Source organism: Equus przewalskii, chromosome 15, assembly GCF_037783145.1.
Source record: "Equus przewalskii isolate Varuska chromosome 15, EquPr2, whole genome shotgun sequence".
Lineage (NCBI taxonomy): Eukaryota > Metazoa > Chordata > Mammalia > Perissodactyla > Equidae > Equus > Equus przewalskii.
Genome location: NC_091845.1, coordinates 83,304,266 through 83,314,455, shown reverse-complemented (window position 1 = coordinate 83,314,455; position 10,190 = coordinate 83,304,266). Strand labels below are relative to the sequence as shown.

The following is a 10,190-nucleotide window of genomic DNA, read 5'->3' as shown; positions in this document are numbered from 1 at the left end:
TTAAAAGATGCAAGTAGTTTAATAGACCCAGAAGCTTCAGAGAAAGATTGGGATCTGGAAAACATCCAGGCAAACCAAAATAAGAACTCAGCACAGAAACGAAACAAAGAGAGAGCATTTTGAAATACGGCTCGGGGAGTTCTCCACTAGTACAGATGCTCCAGGACGTAGCTGGCCACGTATTTGACGGCCCGCAGCGTCTCCTCGCAGGTTGCCCGGATCTGGGATTCAGGGAGCGCAAAGCCATATCTGCCTGTGTCCCGGAGTTCAAAGGTGAAGGAGTATTTGATTCCTTGGTCGTAAGCCCAGTCATCGGAGCCGCCAGCGGCAGGATCTGAAATGTGCGAGCAGCAGAAAAAAAAAATCTTAAACCTAGGAAGGAGGTTAAAAAAAATGCCAGCTTCCTTTTATAATTATAAATGTTTCACTGTACAAAATAATATGAGTAGGTCAGTAGTCTAGTAAACTGGATCATAAGAGATATGGGGGCTATTTTACAAAGTTAGTGCAGTCTTACCTCTAAGCTTGCTTCCTGGGAGTGACGTGTTTAATGCCCCAGGAAGTATGTACTTTGTGATATAGAAACTTCTCAGCGTGCTTGTGTGCCATGGTAAACTACGCTATACGGTGGTAATTCGTTTATAAAATATATATGATTTCCCGGGAAAAGAAGGTGTGTCTCCTAGGAAAATAAGGAAAGCTGCCTGTTCATTGGCGAGAGGGGAGGACTCCAAACCCTGCGGGACTGTGCTGAGTGATGGAGTGGGAGCAGCCTGAGGGCGGCGCTGTGCCTTATCTTTGTTTCTCAGCGTCCAGCATTTGGCCTGGCGGAGACTAGGGATTTATTCAGTTATTCATCCACTAACAGTTAGGATGTCACTGCCACACAGATTACGTATTCCCCTATTCATTCATGTGTTCATTCATTCATTCATGGACGGCACAGCCCCGACTGAGCAGCAGGCCATGGGCTCAACTCTGGAGCTGTCAGGACAAAGGAAAGACGTGGCTCCTGCCCTCCGAGGGCTTACGGTATCATGGAGAAGAAACCTCATTGAGCTAGTCTGAAGAAAACATACACGAGGTTCAAAAGTACGAATAGGTGGGTTGTTTCTGCTAGAACCCCCTTGAGAAAAGATTATACTCCATCTGATTCAGAGCAGTTTGAAAAAGGGAAAGAAGACAGAAAAACATATTCTACATAAAGTTTTAAAAACACCCTCAGGATTGGAGCCTCTCCGACCGCATTGGAGGCCCCTTGATGACAAGACTGGGCCTTTCTTCTAGTATTTCTAATCCTTTCAGACCTGGGCAGAAACCTGGGCTTTCTTTGCACGGTTCTGAAGGGCAGACTCACAGATTGTCGAGGCTCCTGGGCCGTACGTGTACTTGGTGCCATACAGGCTGGCCAGTTCATTTACGGTGGCTTTGGCCAGGGCGTTCTGCAAAGAACCAGCAGTGAGTGAGGAAATAAATAAAAGACACGTTGACAGACGCACACCCGCAAATGGTTTCTAAGACATTGAGGACGTGTTAGTCACAATTTGGGTTAGTGTTTTGCGCTTATTCAGTGCCCATTCCAGTGTGTCCAGCTTAGTCATATGATCCAAGTGATTCTTGTGAAAGGATGGCTTCCCTTGTGCTCTCCCCACACACTCACTCTGAGCTTCCCTCTGCCACACACGTGTGTTATATTGTGTCCACACCATTGCTGGCCTCTGAGTTCTCTGTTACTTTTTCTGTCTTTTATCTCAGTGGCCCAGGGTCCAGCCCAGGGCTTGCCACTTCGTAGTTGTCTGGTAGCTGTTTGTTGGAACTCAGAGCATGATTAGCACTCTTCTTACCCTACCATTTGAGAATTAGGTCCTTCCATTGATTTTAAATCGTTGTTGCAGTAAAGTATGTAGGTCTTAATGATAAGTTCTGTTTTACTCAGAGGACGATCTTACTTTGTTTTCTTTTTTATTTACATAGAACTTAGTTGGTCTTTTCTTCTTTCCTGGAATTCTTTTTTTTTCTTTTTTTTACTTTTTTTGGTGAGGAAGATTAGCCGTGAGCTAACATCTGTTGCCAATCTTTCTCTCTCTTTTTTCTTTTGCTTGAGGAAGATTAGCACTGAGCTAACATCTGTGCCGATCTTCCTCCACTTTATATGTAGGTCACTGCCACAGCATGGCCAATGAGTGGTGTGGGTGCCCACCTGCGATCCAAACTTGTGAAACCAGGCCACCAAAGTGGAGCGTGCAGAACTTAACCACTCGGCCACGGGACCGGCCCCTCCTGGAATTCTTACTTAGGCTTGTTAAACATTGTTTTTTTAACCTTAATTCAGGTTAGAGAAGCAAGGCTCTAGTGATCTGTAACTGTCACAGAGATCGCCTTTACTGACATAGGAAAATGTCACTGTGTATTAAGAATTAGGTTATGTCTAAGGATCAGTTTGGCAAGTCTATCTTGTCTCTGGAGCTTGTAAGAGAAAAGCAAGGAGGCAAGGAAGTCTTTATGGTTGTCCAAAGAGGTTGCCTACCTCTTACAGAGAAACAAACAAAAATCGAAAACACACAAAATAACCCCAAACCAAACCAAACCAAACAAAAACCACCTGGAAAAGTGGCAGGTTATAAAGCCAAGATAAAGTCATGACAGGATTGCGTGAGTTGGGGCAGGAGTGTTAGAAGCGACACTAGGAATGATTGGATGGTCCGTGCAACATGCAGGGCCAGCAGAGAAAAGCTTAGGAATTGGCAGCTCCAAGGACAAGGGGTAGTTCCAGGTTAGAAGATTTTCAGACTGAAAAATTAGAGAACATTCATTCTACTTCAAAGTGCAGAACATTTGAATTCCAGAATAAAAAAAGGAGCAAGTATTACGTTTTCTTCTTAGAAGCAGCTTCACCCTCTCCTAAGACCTTTGCCCTCGGGCCTCTACGCCCAGCTTCTTAGGAGAAGGGCTCTGCATCCCGCCCCTGCACCGTAAAGGCCACTGGGATGCTCTTATTTAAATGAATCACTTGAAAAACAAGTCCCGACTGAGCTCTCTGAGGAATACAGATCTGAAAATCCGATTGTTTACTACAGGAGAATTAGCCATAATTCATTCTGGTTATGAAACTAGCTATATTTCATACTTTGGCATCTTGATTATGTCATGGACATATACTTGGAAAACTGTGAGGCTGGTGATGAAATCAGAATAATCCTATTTTTTACAAAGTGGCAACTTCCCTTAGTCTTGTTCTAATATTAAAACCAGTTTAGTAGAGTCTTAGGTCAAATTGATGAGGGCATGGCTGCAAGACTTCAAGGATTCCAGCTCCCAAGACTTAATGCTTGACCAACCAAGTGGTAAGTTAGAAAATTTAGACAGAACTAGAAAATTTGAATCATGATTTTTCTGATCTGGTTCACTGAAATAATGAAATCAGTTTCCTGGAACTAAGTTATTATTCTCAGTTTTGGAAGAGTAACTTGAAAATTTTAGGACTTCACTTCCTTTTTCTCCAAACTGGTAGACTAATGTGTGCTTTCTCTTACTGCGAGAACCTTCAGTGTTGTGATCTAAATGCATAGTTCCTACTGTTTCTCCTTATTCTAACCAATGACCTACACTTGGGTCTTCTCTCCTCCCCTTAGTAAGGGGCCTTTGCTCGTTGAAATCGGAATAACCTACAATCATTGCATGTGCTCAGACGAGATTTAAAACCATCTCTTAGAGACGTGAACATGCTGCAGTGCCAGTTCTTTTGTAGGTAAACAGTATATTTCCTACTATTCTACAATTTCTTTAACTTTCCATCCATCCAAGGAAATCTCTAGTTAGTTATTTTTCTGTAAGGCAGAACCTCTGATCCTAGAGAACTTATTCCTTTCCTAGCCACCTTCCTCAGGCTTTTCTCCTGTTCTGTTTTTTCCCCTCTTAAGCCTTGAATCATTACTTTTAGTTAGTAGAAATAGGATTCTAATAAGTTTGGAAGGTGTAACGTACAGCACGGTAACTCTAGTTAACAACACTGTGTTGTGTATTTGAAAGTTGCTGGCAGTAGAGCTTTAATCTTCTCGACATAACAACAACAAAATGATAATTACGTGAGGTGAAGGATGCATTAACTGATATGGTAAACATTTCTCAATATACACACATATCAAATCATCACACTGTACATCTTAAACTTACACAATGTTATATGTCAATTATATCTCAGTAAAGTTGGGAAAAAAAAAGAAATATGATTCTTCAGGATTAGTTCCAAATGTGAAACGTTATGAAGACTAGAGAAAATTTAAGACAAGAAGATCGTTGTCACTATCTGTTGAACTCCTGTACGTCAGTTGACCTTCAAGTCTCTTAATATATTTATTGGTTTAACATAATATTTGAGTTATCTGACAAAACCGAAGGGGCCTGTTATCTCCTTTGACTTATCAACTTATCAGTTTAGTCATGACTACTGTTAGGGCCACAGGGACGTGTTCAGTTTGCCTTTCCTCAAAGCAATAACCAAGTGCTTTCTGAGCCTTCAGAGGCGTCTTTTGGAAACAGTTGCTCTGCCTTTGATGGTGAAGCAACATCTAAGATTGATGTTAGCTTAACAAGGGGTTATTTTGGGGGCTGGCCCCGTGGCTGAGTGGTTGGGTTTGCGCGCTCCGCTGCAGGCGGCCCAGTGTTTCGTTAGTTCGAATCCTGGGCGCGGACATGGCACTGCTCATCAGACCACGCTGAGGCAGCGTCCCACATGCCACAACTAGAAGGACCCACAACGAAGAATATACAACTATGTACCGGGGGGGCTTTGGGGAGAAAAAGGAAAAAATAAAATCTTTAAAAAAAAAAAAAAAAAGGGGGGGTTATGTTGTTCCCGTCACTGGTACCTGTTGAAGGAACATTCAGTTCGTGCCTCAGCCTTGGCTCTCCTTGTCCTCAATTTCTCTCTCATCTTGATATTTACCTCGTCACTCATCTTCTTAGCATCACCTCCTTGCCACATCTTTCATTAGCTCTCTCACCTTCTATTGAAGTCCAGCCTCCTCTCTTGGCGTAAAGAGTCTTTGTGAGTTAGTCCCTCCCTTCTCTCTCAGGCTGCATCACTGGCTGTGCATCCCCACATTTCTTCTGAGCCAGGCTTCCCTGCACTTCTTACCTGTACACCCCTTCCTGCTTCTCCCGACCTCCAGGACTTTGGGCATCCTTCTCCCTTCGTTGGAATTGCCATTGTTCTTCCAGATTCAGTTTTAGTGTCACCTTCTTTGTGAAGATGCCCCTAACTCTCTTAGGGAGCCCTGAGGCCCCCTCCTTTGTGAGGGCTCACATCTCTAGCAGAGTTCTTATCACTGAACTGTAGTCAATTGTTTTTGCATCTGTTTGCCCCCCAGGCGAGCTCCTTGCAGGAGGGAATTCTTGGCCATTCATTTTGTGTCCTCAGCAGATTGCACAGCTCCTAGCACATGGTTGGTTGGTTGAGTCTTATCCTAGGGCTTCAGGCCATAACAGATGGGCCCAATTTGGGTGTGTGTGTGTTCACAGAGTGCTGGGCTCTGCAAAGGCTGAACCCACCTGAGTGGAGATTGGGGATGCTCGTAGGGAGCGTGGCGGTACCACATAGTGATGGTTGATGGGTTGCCACATTTAGACATTGACCTCTGCTGTGTGCTTTACTTATTTCTATTAATCTTTAAAGAAATGAAGTCTGTGCACCCTTTCTCTCAGCTCCTCCAAGGCTGAGAGACAAAAAAATCAGAACAGACATCAATCAACCAAAATATCATATTGAGAATTCCGATTATGTTAACAAAAATCCCTGGAATCAGTATGGGTCTTTTTCTTTGAAGAGTTCAAATACTTTCACAAATGTTGCTCATTTATCTTCCAAACATTATCTGTCCACATTTCATCAACATAGAATTTTCTAACAGAATGGAATGCCACGTGGGGCAGCACGCTTGGTGGGAATGTTCCAAACAAGATGGGTGGATGGGCCCTGCCAGGAATGGGAGAGAGGTGAGCTCTGCCTTTGCTAGAATGTTAGAATGGTAACTCCTTTCCCTTGTCCTTTTCTGTAAAAAGGGTCTAAGACAGCTGAAGAAAGACCCGCAGAGCACTCGCACATCAGAGAGCCTCGTTCACATCTTGAAACTCCAATTAATGACACTTTGTGTTCAATCTGTCATTTGAGGGACATCTTGCATCCTTGCTCAATGGGTTCAAAATAAGAACTAACATTTGCATAAAACCTTAGACTTTAAAAAGAGCTCTTGATAAGAGCTAGATATTTTTATCCCCATTTTACAGATAAAAGAACTGAAACTGAGAGAGGATGAAAGAACTTACCCAAGGGCAAGCATCCCCATAAGTGGCTGACTTGAGCTAGGTGCTTCTTGCTGTAAATTTCGTGCTCTTTTATACTTCTCCTTGTAGCCTTGGAATACTTCAAAAGAAGTGTTGCTGGAGCTGGTTTTACCAATTGTAAGGAACAGAAGGAAGCTAAATATAAATCAGCCTCAGAGAAAACTTTGCTCCCAGGCAAGGTCAAACATGGCCAGCCTTTATTAATCCTTAGAGATGAGTTTCCTACCATGTCTTATGGATGTTCTCTTTTGTCACCTGTTTTCTTAAAAAGAAGCCTTGGCTATAGGACAAAAGACAGAGAGAGAGAGTCTAAAATGTCCCATCCAGCTCAAAGTCCAAGGGACAAAGGACTGATTAGAGTAATGTTTCCCCAGGCTCTGAGCTCCCGGGGGCTGGTGAGATGAACAGGCGAGAGTGCTCCTTTCCGCTGACCTGCGTTCCCAGCTAACACGTGATCAGGAAGCCCCTGTCCCATGACTGTGCTCATGGTGCCCACTGCAACCTCTGTGTGCACAGCCAGTGTCGTGACGCGGGGCGGCCTCTTCTCATCGTCCGCTGGGCCATTGTTACAGTACAAGCCCCGAACTGACTGTGGCTATAAACCAATTCACAGGAGATTTTCTTCAGAGTTTTGTTTCTAACTTAAGTCCTGAGGTTGACCATCCCTCTGGGTGAACACACGTGATAATGGAAGCATCAGAGCGATCTTTCACCGCAGCTTCCTTCATCTGTCCTGTGATAATGGGTAACTTACACCAAGGGACCAATGAGGAACTTAACGCTTATAATTTTAGTGCGAAAGGAGAAGCCCGCCAGGCCTCCACACAGGCCCTGAGGGAAAGCCTTTGGGATTCGGAAAAAACAAATATGTTTCTGAGAAAAAAGAGGAGGTAAACAGATGCGGGCTCTGGCTGCAAAGCCCAGAGATTAGAGAAGGACAAGGAGTTTGGAGAGACGCTTGACTCCAGAGAGCAGCGCCTGCCCATCTTGGCAGAGCCTACGGGAAGAGTGAGAATGCTTCCCCTGATGGAAACCAAATTGTTTCTTTGGCTGATCTGCACTAGTATTTTTAAGCTCTTTAAAATTCAAGGAAAATGTGAAGTGTGAGTCAGCTAAAGTTGCAAAGTCCAGAGATTTTTTTTTTTTGTGTGGAGGTGGTGTTTCTTAACAAACATTAGAAAATAAATGCTGTATAATGGGGATGTCCAGGGTTACTTGCACTGCAGATTTGCAGAATGTTGTAAACTACTTGTGAGGAGGGTGTGAGATCCTGTGAGGGTCAGGGACCTTTGGCCAGGAATGTGACTCTTGTTATCTTTGTTGAGAGCAGAGTTTCTCAACCTCAGTGCTCTTGACGTGTGGGCTGGATCATTCTTTGTTGTGGGGGCTGCCCTGTGCATTGTAGGATGTTTATCAGCATCCTTTGGCTTCTACCCGCTCCATGCCGAGAGCATTCCCACAGTTACGACACCCAAAATATCTCCCCAACATTGCCAAATGTCCCCTGGGGACCGGGAAGGGGGCAAAGTTAGTTTAAAGGAAAGTCAGATAAAAGACATAATTATGGTAAACAAGAGTGTATCTTAGAGAGAAAATTAAAAAGGAAGACAACTGGTTTTAAAGGTGCTGGGAACGCCTTATTTTTCTCTACCGACAATAATCTAAGTGTCTCCTAAATACCACTGCTACGCCAATCCCCCTAGAATGTCATTTCACCAGCAGGGCTGCCAGATTTAGCAAATAATACAGGGCTACCCGGTTACATTTAAATTTCAGACAAATAATGAATACTTTTTCAGTATAAGTCTATTCCATGCAATATTTGGAACATACTTAAACACTAAAAATTATTTGTTGTTAATCTGAAATTCAGATCTAACCAGGAGTCCTGTACCCGACCTGGCACTCTTGTTTACCGGATCACTGGCTCCAGGGCCCGCTGTGACATGGGATTCATTCTCACATTCAAGTCCCTTCATAATCCGATTACGTCACTCCCATTTTTCCCTCACAAGAACACTCAAAACAGGCTGACCCCTTCTACTCTACTCCTCAACTCCATTTCTCAGTCCCACAGTTGCACGTTCGTTGGCTCTTCTCTGTGCCTAAAATACTCTCTTCCTTCCTCAGCCACCCAAATTCTGCCCATCCTGCAAGGCTCAGAACAAATTCTATGTCCTTTCTAGAACCTTCCTTGAATAGCTTCATCACACGTTGCCATTTTCCTGCCCTGAATTCCTACCACTGTGCCCAGTTGGAATCTCCCAATTCTATACTTCTCTGGTATGGTTTCTGACATCTGAGTCTTACTATTTCAATAAGACTCTATGTTCTCAATGGCAGGAACCATGGTTTATGCTGAGCTCTCAACAGGTGCTCAGTGAAGTTTCTGCTAGTTGCCTGATGAGCCGTGTACCGGCTAGGCCCTGTAGTGGAATTCTGACAAGCTGAGAAGTCACTTAAAATGTGTATTGGTAAATCAGCAACCAGTTTCTCTAATCAAAGAAATTCTGCAGTTGTCATTTAAAATTTTTTTGTCTTCGGCTGGCCTGGTGGCATAGTGGTTAAGTTTGCATGCATGGCTTTGGTGGCCCGGGGTTTGTGGGTTTGGATCCGGGGCGCGGACCTACACACTGCTCATCAAGCCATGCTGTGGTGGCACCCCACATACAAAATAGAGGAAGATTGGCACAGATGTTAGCTCAGGGCCAATCTTCCTCACCAAAAAGAAAAAAATTTTTTCTTGCCTTATAAATGAGATTAGAAATTCGGAGAAAATTCCTGAAGTGAATGTTTTGTGCCTCAAGTCCTGTTTGCCTTAGCTACTGGTAGCCTGCCTGACAGTGGGACCGTGGCCTTGTTGTTTTTGTTATTAGGCAGGGGCAGGGTGACAGCTGTGATTGGGTGTGCGCATTTTCCTGCAATTGTCCACCTCCTAATCACAACATCTCTTCTTTCTGATTTTTATGTTTATCTCTAATCATGCTCTTGCTCTATGCTCATGTGCTTGGGTGGAGCGGTGGATTTCTATCTTGATGGCTCATTAGCTAAAACTTTAATTAAGAGGTGATGAGGTACCACTGGACTGGAATGTATCAGACTTTAGAAATGGATTTCTATATTTTGGTCAAGTTTAATAATTTTTCAGAAAGACTGTCATCTTTCTCTTGGTTAATGAATATGTACCCATGAAAGTATGAGCCAGAATCACAAAGACCGAGCCGCAAGAAGTCAGGCATCTCACTTTACCAGTGTGAATTCTTAGCGATGTCCAGGGACAGAGGTAATAGTGATGTATTTGTGGGGTGAAAGACTTTATTTGATGAATGTTCTTCTGCAAAACAGCTGCGTGGGGTACCGACATAGAACATGGCTACACAAATACGTGTGTGTTTCTTTGAAGTTGGGGCAGCCTAGGAAATTCTTCAGGATCCAATAACTCTAGGCCTGTGGCTGCCTCTCCACTGATATTGACTTAGCCAAGACTCCGTTGTCTCAGCTGGAAATGAGAAAGCAGAACCAGAGAAATTCCACGATTTCCAGCTGTAAAATTCAGTGCTTCATGCAGACATGTGGTGTGAGATGCATGCCCTGGATCTGCCCCTGTGTGTGGTGCACGTCTACCTTCCATTTGTCAACCTGAGGAATGGGTCAAGACACTTAGTTGACCAGTTATTATTCTGGGTTCCTGCTTTTGAACTTAGAAGTGTAATTATAATAATTATTAACAGTGCCACGTGGGCCTTTTTGGGCGGAAGGTGGACCAAAGATTGGAAGTTTCTCTTTGCTCAATAAATGCAAAGATATGGGTAAGTTTGGGAACTTTTTCAATTGTGCCTCCTAGTTTT

The 10,190-nt window shown here is 43.7% G+C and overlaps 1 protein-coding gene across 1 annotated transcript in view; it reads right to left on the bottom strand.

Annotated features, from left to right (window-relative positions):
* Nucleotides 1–10,190, bottom strand: part of CPB1 (carboxypeptidase B1) — a 43,445-nt gene continuing 33,255 nt past the window's right edge. Inside the window, exons 11-12 of the mRNA XM_008531940.2 lie at nt 1,358–1,442; nt 1–334 (exon numbers count right to left, since the gene is read on the bottom strand). Of these exons, the coding sequence (XP_008530162.1) occupies nt 147–334; nt 1,358–1,442 (273 nt within the window). The 3' untranslated portion in view covers nt 1–146. The remainder of the gene's footprint in view (nt 335–1,357; nt 1,443–10,190) is intronic.